This window comes from Triticum aestivum, chromosome 5D (assembly GCF_018294505.1).
Source record: "Triticum aestivum cultivar Chinese Spring chromosome 5D, IWGSC CS RefSeq v2.1, whole genome shotgun sequence".
NCBI lineage: Eukaryota > Viridiplantae > Streptophyta > Magnoliopsida > Poales > Poaceae > Triticum > Triticum aestivum.
Genome location: NC_057808.1, coordinates 5533983 through 5548954, shown reverse-complemented (window position 1 = coordinate 5548954; position 14972 = coordinate 5533983). Strand labels below are relative to the sequence as shown.

At 38.4% G+C, this 14972-nt stretch overlaps 1 protein-coding gene across 1 annotated transcript; it reads right to left on the bottom strand.

The window, feature by feature from the left end:
- Positions 1-3006: 3006 nt before the first annotated feature.
- Positions 3007-14260, bottom strand: LOC123124067 (cycloartenol synthase-like). Its single transcript, XM_044544770.1, has 19 exons — positions 14060-14260; positions 13235-13423; positions 12957-13050; positions 12682-12785; positions 12395-12479; positions 10475-10641; positions 8784-8972; positions 8496-8609; positions 6307-6429; positions 6078-6200; positions 5077-5154; positions 4844-4942; positions 4623-4679; positions 4370-4416; positions 4130-4276; positions 3829-4009; positions 3657-3737; positions 3358-3441; positions 3007-3120 (listed from the first exon to the last, which is right to left on the bottom strand). Exons 1-19 carry the CDS (start codon positions 14258-14260, stop codon positions 3007-3009), a joined length of 2277 nt encoding a protein of 758 aa, XP_044400705.1.
- Positions 14261-14972: the final 712 nt, after the last annotated feature.

Below are 14972 nucleotides of genomic sequence, written 5' to 3'. Positions count from 1 at the left end.
AAAAAAAGCTTGTCAATTTAGAAAGAGGTTCACGAATTTTAAAAAAAGCACCCATTAAAGAAATCAAAAAGTAGAAAAAGGAAAGGATAAGAAAAAAAGTAAAAAGTAAAAAAGCCAAACCGAACTAAATAAGAAGTGAAAAGGAGAACAGTCGCTCATCTAGTGAGGCGTAGCCTAGTGGTTGGAACGAAGTCCTCACCACGAAGTGGATCTGGATTTGAAACTTGGATCCCGCACCATTTGTCGATTTGGAAACAAACTAATGGGTCGGCCCAGCTCAGCACCCGTTCAGAGAATACACATTAACGGGCGCTGCAGGATTCGCCCGACCCTATGTCTTGCGTAAGAGACGAATGGAATGCTTGCGATAAGGGCAGCGAGAGATGGGCCGGCCCTGGTGCAATGGAGGCCACAGACTCGTAATGTTTTTTTATTTCTTTTACTTTTTTTGCTTTTTTACCTTTGTATATTTTCAATATATATATTACAAAAAAATTACATAATTTTTTTTGAAAACAATTACCCAAATGTTTGAAGGATGTTAAATTTGTATAGAGAAAATATTTCTCATGTATAAAAAATATACAATGTGTATGAATAAAGTTGATCATGTATTTAAAAAAATAAAATCAGGCGTTTGAAAAGAAGTTTTGAAAATGGTAATTAAGCATTTGAAATTTTTTAAATGTGTATAGAAAATACGTTGAACATTTATACATAAAAACATATAAATTCTCAAAAAAATGTTAATCATGTATTCAGAAAATGTTAACCGTGTATAAAAAATTTGTTGAATGTGTACTGAACAGGTAAACATGTGGTGAACAAAGAAACCAATGGAAAATAAAAAACAAATAAAATGTAGAAAACCCAATAAAAACAGAAAGGAAAAAAACCCCGAAGAAACCAATTCAAAAGAATGGAATAGAGAAAACTGAGAAACAAACAAAGAAAAACAATGAAAGCGATGAGAACCAAGAAAGAAATAAAACTAAACCAAAGAAAAAAGAAACAAAAAAACATACGAAAATCCAGAAAGAAATATTTAGAAACAAAGAAAAAATGAAAAAAAAATTAAAGAAACAAAGAAAACCAATGAAAAGTAAGCAAAACAGGAAAAACCTGAAGTACAAAGAAAATCAAAAAAGAAACTAACAAGAAAAAAAAGCAAGAAAATCAGGGCGACAACTATTGAATTAAACAAAAACAAAAAAAGAAACACCCAGCGAACGGAAAAAAAGAAAACAGGCCAGCCCAGTAGCTACCGTGTGGGGTAAAACATAGGGTAGCCTCGTTATAAGCAAGATATGACACATGCGCGACCAAAATCAGGGCCATTATGAAATTTAATGCCAGGCCGTCCATTGACAACCCCTAACACCGTTGACGACCGGCAGGGCTATGCGTCTGTTTGGTTGATGTCCTGGTCAAGATGCCTGGAGCTTGCCTGTGACGTGCCTGGAGGTTGTTTGGTTGCTGTCCACGGAAAAAAGCTACCAGCCTAGCATAGAGAACCAGACAGCGCAATTAGCCTGGAGGCATCCCCATTTATCTAACACTAATGCACTAGATTACAAATGGGTAGTGGGCTGTTTTCGTCGGTTATAATAACGTTTTAATGCTCCCAGGCCAGGTCGGAATCCAAACAAGTCTACCCCAAGCGCCATACCATCTCTCTCCCGGCTACTACAAGGTAAGGTCAGTGCGCCATTCCTCCAACTCGTTAATTTCTGTCCAGCAATGGAGACCGGAGGGCGAAACACTAATATTTATTTACCCCACTATATTTTTCTCAACGAACGAACATACATTGAGTACATACAAGGTCAGCGGGCCTAGCTAGGCAGCGGCGTGTGCGTACGTGCTGCTGCGGATGGTCTCATCGACCAAAGCCCTATATGTTGTATCACAGTGCGTTCTATAGATCACAATAGTGGTTTTGATTTTGCTGCAGATAATTCCATGTGGCCGTGTGTGTGTGCACACAATGCTACTAAACAATTACTTAAACGTGTGTAAAATACAAAAAGGTACTTATAGTAGTTTCATAGACTGGCGTGCTTCTAATTGTATATGAATGAATTCTGTGATATAGGTTGTTACATAATCTTTATGTTGTAAGCAGACCAACAATTATTGTTTTACTGATTACGGAAAAAGGCACCAACCAAGAAACGAAATCTCGGACAAAAGCTCCTTTGGGAGCGGAAATCCGTTGGTGCTCCCGGGAGCGTGCGCTCCTGCACGCGAAAAATATATTTCACAGTGTTAAAAAATTTCAAACAAAAAATTGGCGCATACATCTCGACATTAAATGTGTGCACATCAAGTTTCGGAGAAAACCAACATTTTTTGTGGCTTCTGTAAAAAAGACAAAAAGATGTCTTGTGAAAAGCATTTTTTAACACCAGATTTTGTCTTTCTCACACGCGATACATAAATTGTCGGTTTTTCGCGAAACAACCTTCTGAGCATGTACAATATCAAGATGTACGCGCCTCATTTTTGTTTGGAATTTTTTACATTTCAAAATATGTTTAAAACACATTTTAAAAATCGGGAGCGTGCGCTCTCATGTGCCCAAACGCCACTCTCCTTTGGGAAGCACAAGTTTCCCTTTTGTGCAATTTAATGTGCCACTCAGTCAGTGAAGTGGCCCGTACTGAAGCCTATTGTTAGAATTTTTATGTTTGGTTGTCTTATTAGAATGCTCTGCGTGTAGCGAACTCCGCTCCTGGATGTTCTTTAACAGTTGCGAGGTAAAATGAAACAGTTAGAGGAACACACCAAATATTATAATAACACCTAGAGGAACCCAGCGAATATTGTAATAACTGAATCATCTGAACTAAATATAACAAGTTTGTAGATATGTTGATAATGGTACAATGTATTTGTGGGAATAGGCACTCCATGCTCCATGGAGATGTGGAAAATTATGTGCACAAATTATCATCGAACAGTGTGTAATTCTCAATGGCTACATATACACGGCAGATTCTCCCTTTATGTTGTCAGGACCATTCTACGGTAGTACTCTCCAAGAGCCCAAATAGGGAAGATGTTCCTGTATTGGGCGTAAGTGAGCATAAGGTTGCGGTTGGCAACTCCAATAATGTCCTGTCAAGCGAGGAAACATGCCAAAGTTATTCCAAAGCACACTAGCTACTAGGAATTAACTTAGATCTTGTTGTTATATTTGTACTCACTAATTAACGATAAGTTGCAATCAATTAATTAATTGAAATTTATATAGTTCAATCACTATTTTTTTCTATGGAGATATATTGCCGTACTATTGCTTTCCCCTTACAAGCATAGCACATGATGCTCATAAAATAAAAGGGAATGACTTACTTGCTGAGGGAACTCTCCATCCTCCGACTGGAAGTTGATCAGAACCGTGGCTGCCCTATGTAGAGATGCAGGATCTCTTTGGTCCTGTTCACTCGGAAAAAATAAGTAGTACTGTCAGCATACAAACCAATTCAACACAGAATAATATATGTTGATCGTACCTATGAACTAATAATGGAGATGTCTATGCTGTTGTGTACAAGTTGCAGTTCACAAGTAGCATAGCAAATGAATACTATAGGACATGCATGCACTAAATGGGTTTAAGTACAAGGCAAGCTTCAAAGGAACAAAATCACCTGTCCGGCATCAATTAGGGCCAACATGGCCCAACTAGTGTTGATTGCGTGAGCCCGGTTGCCTTCAAGATTGGTGTAAACCTGTGTTGTTAGTTTATTAAAGCATTCACTGGTCACGGTTAATTGGAGTAATTAAGAGATGAGAGTAAAAAGAGGAAGGAGAAACTTTTACCATGTCTTGACCGGAGAGGTAACTTTCTCCCCACCCCCCTAATGGGAGAAGCTCCTTGGATAGCAGAAATTCACATGCTTTTCTGATTGCTTGGCTATTCTTGTACGTTCTGCCTGCAGCAATCAATCCTCTCACCCCAAACCATGTACCATAGGTAAAACAAATAGCCCAACAGCCGTACCTATAGTTGGAAATTAACTGGACAAGTTCAAATGATATAGAGGTTGGGAGTTTAATCTTCGATTATTTAACAATAAAGAAAGAGAGAAACTTCAAGTGAAAATTTAGTGAGAATTCAAACCATGATCCATCACTCCTTTGGATGCTCTCAATGTAGTCTGCAGCCTTTTGGATACAATTTTCTATCTCTTCCATGCGACAATGTTTGGGGTACATTTCTCTAAATAACACTAGACCCTGAATTACTGATGATGTACACTCAACGTACCTGTGTGCGAACAAAGATTGAAAATGCATCAAATAAACAAAAAAATAGCAACATAGATAACTAAGCAAGAAACCAATGGTTAGAGTCCCTTACGAATGCTCGATCATTATGTCCCCAAAGCTCTCGGAAGGATTGAGCAACTGAAGTATATGAAAAACAAATGATCATGATTGCATAGAGGAAACTTATAGTCTTATCGGTTGATATAACCAAGAATTATACATGAACTTAATATGATAAATTCAACAAAGTGTTTCTTCCCCCCCACATAGTAGATGAAAAATGTTCCTTATGAATTTTGTTTTAAGAAACAATAATATGTACCTAGAAGCTTATTCAAACTCACCTCAAGCCATTCATAAGATCTTGTTAGCTCATATGCACCAAAACTACCATCGTCGTTCTGCAAAGGAGTATCGAGTAAGAATTTTAAAATGTACATTATTGTTTCATAAAAACATTCGAGAAATGTGACTATTGATTAGAAAATGTGAGTAATGAGTTAAACTAGCTATGAGAAAAAAAATGAATGAAGAAAAGAATGGGTTCGAACTAGGAGGTACTAACCATCCAAGACAATAGAATATTGATTGCATCATCAAGCCTGCTTGTTTCCATAGGCTCGCCAACCAATTTAGGAGGAAGCTTAATCAACAATAGTATAGCCTTAAGAGAAATGCAATATTAGCTTATTCATATCAATGCCTTAAGAGAAATGCAGTGTTAGCTTATTTATATCAATGCGCCATTGATTTAGCTCATGGAATCAAGGCTGCAAACGATTTTTTGAACAAGGTTACTTGTGAGGCCCCACACCCTCTGCTTGGGACCCCAACACCTTCGCACACGGAGAAGGATGGGGGCGACGAAGTGGACATCTGAAAAAGAAGAACAAGGCATGCAACATCCCGACGACTAAGCGTGCGGAGTATAGGTTGTTGGAGGTTTTTTGTGAGTTGCCAAAGGTGAGAAAAGTGGAGGGCCCTTAGAAAAATATGAAAGCATACTTGGACATGTACAAAATACCACTTTTACCGCAAGTGTCCGCGGCGTTAATCACTTTGGTAGGTATCACTGGGAAGTCAAAGGTTGACCTTTCAGGATGATTCCCACACACTAATGATGGCACATGATGCTTCCATGTTGATTTAGAGGCGTGATTCAACATGGATGAGTTCTCTTCGGCCAGTGGTGGTCAATTTGTTTGCACTTGAGCCACACCCAATTACTTTGGACCTTGGTGCTCCGGTGTCGGGCCCAGACAATGTTCCTTGACTCTAAATTTGTCTTGCCCCTATTCCTAGGCTCTAGTGTCTTTTTTATTTCTTTATTTTCATATTTTTATTTTTGGGTTTTCACTCGGTTTTCCCTGATTAGCCCTGAATGTTTGATTTTTTTAGTATGTTTTTTCTTATAAACCGGACCATCTCTCTTCTTCTTAATGAACACAGGAACCCCTGCCCTCCTCAAGGATAACCATTTCAACAAGGTGGGCCAAAAGTACAAGTAGGGTGGCATGCGTATTTTGGCCGCTTTATAAATAGACGGTGTATAATTTAAGTGAGGGTGTTGCACATTTAATTTAACCTGGTTTGCGTGCATGCATGCCAGCCAAGATGAAGGGGATTTTTGGCTTATAATAATTTTGACTACCAAAGCTAAAAGACATGGACTTGCTGAATGGTATTGCGTATTTTGAATACATGAATCATATTACGCAAGGGTATTCTACTAATTTTGATTACATGAATAGTCTGACACAAAGGTTTTGGATAATACAAAAATCAAGTGGGAGGACTACCTTCAATGCTTCTGCAGTACAGTCTGATACTGGCCACCCATGGTCAGCAGTTGAATGTGTCCATCCACCTTTAGATATATGACGATGCCACTTGCTTTGATCTCCAGGAAAATTCACACAAATCTACATGAATATTTAAACATAATTACTACTAAATTTTATTCAGTAATTAAACCTTATTGATTAGTGTCCAACAAATACATTATCATGTAGCATTTTGTATATTTACCTGTGAGCGTTTTATATAGTCATGGGCAAGTTTTATTGTATGGGGGAACTCTTTTGTCAAGCCAGTAGCAAATATAGCCTGAACTGTCAAAACTGTGTCCCATAGTTGGCTGCCATTGTAAGACTACAAAGAAGGGTATAAGATTATGAGTAAATTAAAAAGTACACACTATCCTTATTTCAATGTAAAAAACAACTATTTTAGCAAGTGGACTGCAATGCATTTGAATTTCCTGCCAAACATATGCACTTATTCATCCCTACTCATACTAGCTATCATCCATGACCTTCCAAAACAACTGCAAGAGAGTCTTGAGTTATCTACTCCCTATCATATCTTATATCTTCTATATGTAAACATCTAGCCCCCACAAACCTATTTCTCTAAACATGCAAGCATGCCACCTCATCATTCAACATGCAACCCATCACAACATGCCACCATGGATAAGTAAAGGGCTCATCAACATACAAAAATGCATGGTAATTTTTAATATAGTATGATATTTATATTAATATTCATTTTGCAACTATAAAATAATCAAACACATTAAATCGTTGTATTTTTTAGTTTTAGTTCTCGTATTACTGATCATATTCATGTTCCATACGACCAAATGTCCTTGAAATATATTGCGATATGTTCTCACACAGCCTCGTCGATTGAGGAGGCCAAGATGGGCGACCACACAGGGCCCCCAAATCACCATGGTATAGTACTATACAACATATACACGTGTATAGCTGGCTTAATGCCAAAAAAGTTGGCTTAATGCCTTAATCGAGTGGCAGAATCAACCAACCAAAGAAAAAGGACTAGTCCACCAGCAAATAAGCCCATGACGCTGCACGGCTATCCGCCAATAGCACATGATGCTTCCGCTAATCCTCCAGGTAGGTATCCCTTTTCACTATTCCATAGGTTCACCACCACAGCTCCACCGGCGGCTAATCACGCAGCCGCCAGGACACCCCCTACTTGCACCCGATCAACGATCGCCTACTGTTGCACGACCTCTGCCTCCAGTCATACACTAGTAGGTATTGGTAACTAATTGACCACTAGTACTTATTAATTTGATCCCCCCCAAGGCTAAATTGGGGCGGGGCTATGGACAAGTTATGTATCAACGGGGCTAGGTGTTGGTAATTTATTTATTTGTCGACGAGATTGGATCGGATGTACTTGATTTATTTATTTTCACACTAATTAGGCTATTTCATGTCTGAATATGAATAAATTTTAAGGAACACTAGATGGTTGCTGCTTTTAGGTAGAACATGAGGTTAGTTTATTGTTTTAGTACCCCTTTACTGTTTTTAGCATTAATATTTGAAATATATCTAAACTTTGCGAAAAATAAAACAGATGCAAAATTATGTAATAGAGTGACATTATGCATTTATTATATTAGTTTTTCCATTATATGTTTCTTTTAGAATTTTAGTCATGTTTTGATTTTCGCCCCCGGGCCTCAAATTTCTATAGACGGCCCTATTCCCACACTAATGTGCGAGGCATCAAATATTATACCTAAGTAGTTAATTCTCACTACCTCTATTTATCTCAAGATGCACACATACCATCTCATCAAAGGCTCACCACAACTTGCAAGCGAAAAAGTTCCCATTATTATACTCAATAAATATTTTCAACTGCACAATAATTAATAAATATATAATATATATTACCCTCAAATGATATAATATTAATTTATATTTTAGTTCATATATTATGAATCTAATTATTCATATTCATGTCTCATACAACCAAATTTTGTTGAAATTGCTAGCACCTTAATCTTTGCTTCAAAATACATTCTATATGAAAACGCAAAGTGAGTACGTGACCAATAGATAGTTTTTTCTAACCAGTAGCAGAAACTATTTGTATTTTACAGAGAAAAAATACGCACTAAAATTCAAGAAGAGAGGACTTGAACATGGTTGGAATCTACATACACTCCCTCACCCAGCTGAGTGGGGCCAATTCATAGTATAATAAAGGTTGTTGAGAATTGACATGTTCTGGTATGTATGGATATATTTGAAGTAAAAGAGACACCATAGATATTATTTGATTCAACTTTTGTACAACGTGTCTTAATTTTTTGCCACCACCTTAGTTAAATCTATACATAAATGCCCCTATGTGTTTTTTTAATGAAATGCAGAAGAACTCGTACACACCTTCAACTTCATGCCATCTTCGGCGACCCATAAGAAATCATATATTCTTTCAACATGGAGTTTGAATGCCTCTGAGTTTGGATCTTCTACCCAGCAACAAATCATATTCAACATCTGCTTACAAATTACTAGTAGTCAATTCAGAAACAAAGTATAAAAGAAATAAATTAATTGATAAATAGTGAATGAATTTAATAAAGTTAAATCAACTATAGGAACCATTTGGAGTTTGGACCTATCTAAGGAAAACAATGATGCAAAAATTTCTCAAAGTAACCCCTCCTTTACCTTATTTAGAGGACCAATGCATAAGTATTGAGTAGTTTCATCCTCGTACTTTATATGTTTCATGACATTGTCTAGAGCTCTCTTCCGCAAATTGCTGCCAGGCCAGTGAAGAAATATTGGTTCACCAATTTTCCTGAGAGTAGCCCATACGATATCTTGCAGTGGTGAATGGGAATAATAGAGATCTTCCTGCGATGCAACCAAAATCAATATTTCAGTTCAGAAGATTTTCTGAAAGCTGTGGTCATGGTTATAGAAATCCTTTGGTTTCATACTTCTATCCCTTAATCTGAGGTTTAATAATGGTCATAATGTTCCATTAACCACAACCAATCTAAATTGCATCCTTTCGATGTGATGGACGCCATCGGTGGAGAATATTGCTTATGGAGGGGAGCTATATGTTGGATCTCTCACAGAAGATTCACTGATGGTGTAGTAATGGTTGGATAAGAAAATGTTTGGTTAAGATTAGTTCCTTATTTTATGTTTCCTAATCATAAAAATGGAGAAAACCATGAAAATAGAATACATTATTTTGTTGAAATAATCTTTCCACGTCATTGAAAGGAACACATGAAAAGGTATAACTTAAGAAATTTTACTTTGATTTATGTTTTGTCAGAAAATCACAGGAATTCTACAAACTACTTAGATCTCGTTGTACAATTTCTATTCATGAAGAGTGAGGCTAGGGTTTCTTGACTATGATTTTACTATGGTTATTAGGAGTCTGGTGTTTATCTTGATTCAAAAATTAGACACTAAAGTCTTAAAATCCTAGTGTTTTACAATCCTCTAATTTTTCCTGGAATACATGTCCTGTTCTAACCTTTTGCCTGCTACTACATTTTTAGAATCTGGTGGATCAAAGAGTTTAATAATTTACTACCATAAACCTATAAGCTTAAGATTCGAGTGTGTGTTGCAAGAGGTAAACGGTACGATGATGTGTTTATTCTAAGGATGATCGGAGGTTGACATTTCCAACACATCTACAATAAGTACATGATGTCTTGCCTCTGCCCTTTCTGGCCTCTTGGGGCCATCTCCTGCCTGCCGATTAGACCATGACAATATCCAGGCTAATTGGTGAGATCGAGGTTAATCAGGCATGGTGAGGACGTCTTTGAAGGTGATGCGATGTTGATGATTGGCGGTTGTTATCAACGTTTTATCTTCTCGAAATAGGAGCGACCCGATTATGCCCTTCTTTGCAAAGATGGTTTCTCACTTCTTGTGCCCAAGGTTTTAGTAGGCATTGAGTGTCATTAGTTTATGTTTGGATGGCATCAAGGACAGTGGTTGTTAGCTAATTTGGAATTAGTTGTAATGTTTGTCCAGTGATTGTGGGTCTTTTTATGTCGTAGATGTTCAGTCTTAATGGTCTTTTAATCAATGTATCAAGGCACAATCTTTGCATTTACTAGAAACAAACCTACTGGATTGTACGTGATGGTATGGCAGTTTTCTCTAGTTCACCAATTCAGCCTCGTGCACCTACATTAGCATTTCCCATGCTGTCCTTCTGGCAAACGTTAATTTTAAGTTTTTTTCATGAAGTCTATTCCAGACTATATCCAACATAATGATTCCACAACGAACTGAAATACATAGAGTTTGTACAAATTACCTCAAATAATAAGTGGAGTAAAGAGTTGATAGAGTAGTTGAGTGAGTATTAGTGATACCTTGGCACACCCATTGCGAGCCTTGTCCCAGTCAATCTCATTGTATGGTAAGGTGTAAAGCTCTTCCCTCAAGTCTAGTACAATTGATGTTGTAGTTCCAACGAACCTCTTCCCGTATAGGTATGACATGGGCAAATATACCAAACGAGAATGACACCACATGCGCCCTGATTAAATAACAAGGATGAGTCTAGTATATGTATAAGGTACTCCATGCATTATTTTCTATTCCCATATTTGTACATAGTTAACATCGGCAATTGCTGACTATATCCTATAAAATTCTATGAAATACATGTAAGATGGTTGCAGTACTTCCACCAAAAATTCCAATAGAACATAGTTCGTGCATATGCATGGATATTTGGCTGGCTATAAGATAATTCATAACAATTGACAAGGATGTGGACTGGAGAGAATTTTGTGACGAAATTCAGTTGTTTATCTGTTGCCCTTACCTCACTAATGAGATATACTCTTATCCTGAATATTTCATTTATTAGCAAGAATTATCTGATATTTTTCTGAAAGCTTTACATCCGAGTTTTTGGAGTTTGCAATGATGTATGAGCCACTTATCATCTCGAATACCCTTAATTTGTAGGCAATGTAAGTTTGGTGGATTGAGCGTGGTTGTGTGCGGCGAAATGAATCGAGATTCCATTTCCATGATCCATTAATTTGGCACAACTTTAAATATTGTTCACTAGTTCACTATGAAACTAAGAATGGTTGCATGCATCATTACGATGTAGAGGCGGGTCTATCTTCCTTTTTTAAGAAAAAATCAAATTAAAAACTTAGTTTTAAAGTAAGATAATGACATTATTCTGGTAGAACCAATCTAGGGAGCTAATGTTGAGAAAAAAAACAGCATGTTAAGACATTACGTAAAAAGTATGACATGGACTAGTAAGAAAGTGTGATGCTAGCAGACAAAATTTAAATAATGAATTCAGCTAGACATTACATATACTATGCTCCCTAATTTTTAGTGCCTCACAATCAAATGAGGTCTTCAATTTGAAATTAGGTCATCCGGTTTTGGTTGGGTCAACAATTTCTCAGGGAGCTCTCTCGTTCAATTCCTTTAGTTCACCACACTTCTTAATTTTGGAGCTCTCCCACTCGATTGAGGTATAGAATTTGGGAATTGGTTCACATTTTGCCCGTGTCAACCATTTTTTAAATTAATTGGCAGCAACTGGCCTATTAAAACATATCAATCCCGCGCACCCTCACACCACCTAGAAACAAGAAGCGTCAACATGTGATACTGTAGCACCAATATAGTACATGCACTCATGGACGCGTAAATCCAACCACATAAATATGGGTTGATTAGCATATATAACATAGAATCTCACCACGAAAGGCCCACCGAAACACCATATTTTAAATATAGGAAACACACCCCATCATCTCCCCTACTTGTGAACCTCAGTAGCAGATTATAAGGTGTACTCCCTCCGTTCCTAAATATAAGTCTTTTTAGAGATTTCACTATGGACTACACACCGAGCAAAATGAAGTAATCTATAATGTAAAATATGTCTATATCCATTCGTATGTAGTTTGTAGTGGAATCTCTAAAAAGACACATATTTTAAGAACGGAGGGAGTATTAGTTTTTTGAAAATTAAACTTTCTTTTACTTTGGCCACCACAATACTAAATAAATAAAATATGAAAAATCATCTCATGATGAATCTAATGACACCGATATGACATTATGGATATTGATATATTCTCTATAATTTTGATCGAACTTAAAAGGTTTGACTTTTCAACAAACTAATTCACGTTAGATTTTGAAACAGAGAGAGTAATTTTTTTATGAAAAGCCAACAACACCAACGGCGCAACAAAGCACACCCAACCCTTCTAGTAAATGAAGAAACTGAAGTTGGAGGCCCAGACCTGGATGAATCGGCAAGAAATACGGTACTATCCATAGTTCTGGTGGCAATGGATTGTTCCCCGACCAATCATATACTCCAAGGACCTTAAGCAAGAAGTTAGGGAAATATCAGACAAGGAATCCCTCTAGGCTGAAAATCCAACAACATATGTACTCCATTCCCTTTTGGGACGAAGGATATGAGGCTGCCCAAATATATGTATTCCATTCCCTTTCAAGACCAACTGCAAAAATAAGTGTGTATGTACATATGTACTTTGGACATCCTATTATGTTCTCTACGTACCGAAAGAAAGAATTTTCCCCAAGATGGTGTTAAAGTTGCTCCTCCATGGTCCAGGATCCAACTCCGAGCTTGCAGCATGGGTCCACGTGAATCCAGCCCCTCCCCTAGCAATCTCAAAGCGACATAGTTCATGACAGAACAGAACATTGTGCTTGTTCCCTCGATGTGCAGTCCCCAGCCCCCATCTTCATTCTGCACTCTTAATAATGAATATCAGCAAATACATGGCATCTTTAATTATAGATTTAATCAAAGTTGTCATTAGGCATTCATACGTGCCTGGTGATTGCAGAGATATCGCCGAATCTCTTTTTGATGTTCAGATGTCAACACAGTAGTCAGTGATCCAGTCACCTGCAATGCTATAATCTGAAAAAAAAATGGTCGATGGGAGTCAAAACAGGAAAATAATATCTACTCCCTCTATAAAGAAATATAAGAGCGTTTCTAAATGCTGCTCTTATATTTCTTTACGAAAGGAGCATTTATGTATGAAGATGATAATAGATAAGAAAAAGATTGTTCTTGGTAAATGAGAAAGAGAAAGTACTACCAAGCTGGGCAAGAGAAATAAAGTGCCAGCGAACTCCCCAGGCCAGTGGCCATCATCTGCCTGGAGCGTGGAATAGCGGCTGATGGCCCTCTTTAAAGACATCAAGACGGCCTCTTGTGTGGCATAGCCATGCTGCTCAAGCTTGATGGGATCAGGAAGGTTCGTCTTGAGGCCGTTTGACTTGGACAACTGCATGACACAAAATATGGCAAGTCAAAGTTGCGGTCAAGTTTTCAGCTAAACAGAATGAGCAATGGTACTCCTAGCTATTATATATTCGTAGGAAGCACATATACACATTTATTTGGACTGTACATATGCTACTACTATTTCATTGCGACCAGCTCTCGCGCTCTCTCTCTCTCTCTCTCTCTCTCTCTCTCTCTCTCTCTCTCTCTCTCTCTCTCTCTCTCTCTCTGGATATAATCTCAATGGGACCAACTATGAAACTCTAGGGAACTGCGAAAGCCAAGGTGTGCGCATGGCGTCCTCTCTTGGTGCTGTTGGATGGGGCAGTCCGGTGAGCCCTCTGTGGCGACACGTACGTCTAACATGTCCCTTTTTTGAAGGAAAGGAGGTTGAAACCCCTTGGATTGCACACAACCATATATAGATGATCTTAGTCCCAACTGCAGTAAAAAGTAAAAAGTAATGCATGGTGAAGTTTGACCGATTTCTTTTGAAGTGGAACACGTTCCCGATCATATAGTATATAGGTGAAGTTTAACACGGTCCTGATTTTCGTCAAGCCCTCCTAATTGCATCCATATAGTAGCAGCGTATGTGAAAGGAAGAGAAAGAAAGAAACAATGCAACTAAGGAGACCTGCATGCGCATGAGAAGGTCGGAGCTGTTCTTCATCTGGTGCCGGCGGCTGGTGAAGTCCCGGCGGGCGGCTTCCACAGCGGCGACCTCCTCGGGGTCGTCCGCGTCAGGATCAAACTTCCATACCACCCGGCCGACGTGGCCGTTGGTGGTACGCAGCAGTGGGTTGTCATCACCCTCCCCGATCTTTAGTCTCCACATCTCTCTCTCTCTCTCTCTCTCTCTCTCTCTCTCTCTCTTCTCAATTGGTTTGGTAGATCCCTTACAGAGTATATATAGATAGGAGAATCGCCTTAGCAGGAAGCCTGCTAGATTGACTACTATCAAGGTAGTATTCACCTACGGTTGTACAGCCTAACTTGTCGCGACAGGCTTGCTTGAGCGGTGAAGGGAGGAGCCGGCGGTGGTGGTTGATAGTTTATATGTGGGGTCTGTCTATGACACATATGGATGAAACTAAATTATATCTCATCTAAGATGATATCATCCTTTAATGTGGTTTCGTTTTCTTATTACTCATCCTTTTCCCTTGAGCCAATGCTAGGTACCGGTCGACTACAGACCGTTAGATCAAGCTGTTCTGGTGCTCTGGTCTTATGGAGCCTTAACACGACGACTTACAGACTGTCTGGTAGAACAATGTTTGCCCGACTCTGACGAAGGAGGGGCAATGACGGCGAGCACCTTCGGCTTGCTCCAGTGCTTGTAGTCGTCGCTAGGTGGTCTACGGACCTAGATGTAAACTTACTTCTAATGTTCTTTGTACTACCTTAACAGTTGATGAATAGATTGAAAGCTTTATAAAAAAAACACAGAACTAAGAAAGAAGAGAATGAGTCTGACGTCTGCAAAAGTGCATGCTGCACATATACTATCCTAGATGGGCTCTAATTAAATGGGATTGACGGAACGA

Coding starts and splice junctions, on each gene's coding strand:
- LOC123124067 (XM_044544770.1), bottom strand. CDS start 14,260: ATGTGGAGACTAAAGATCGGGGAGGGTGATGACAACCCACTGCTGCGT. Junction 12,786..12,956: donor TCTCTGCAATCACCAGGCAC/GTATGAATGCCT, acceptor TGAGATTGCTAG/GGGAGGGGCTGGATTCACGT. Junction 3,442..3,656: donor CCCTAATTGATGCCGGACAG/GTGATTTTGTTC, acceptor CCGAGTGAACAG/GACCAAAGAGATCCTGCATC.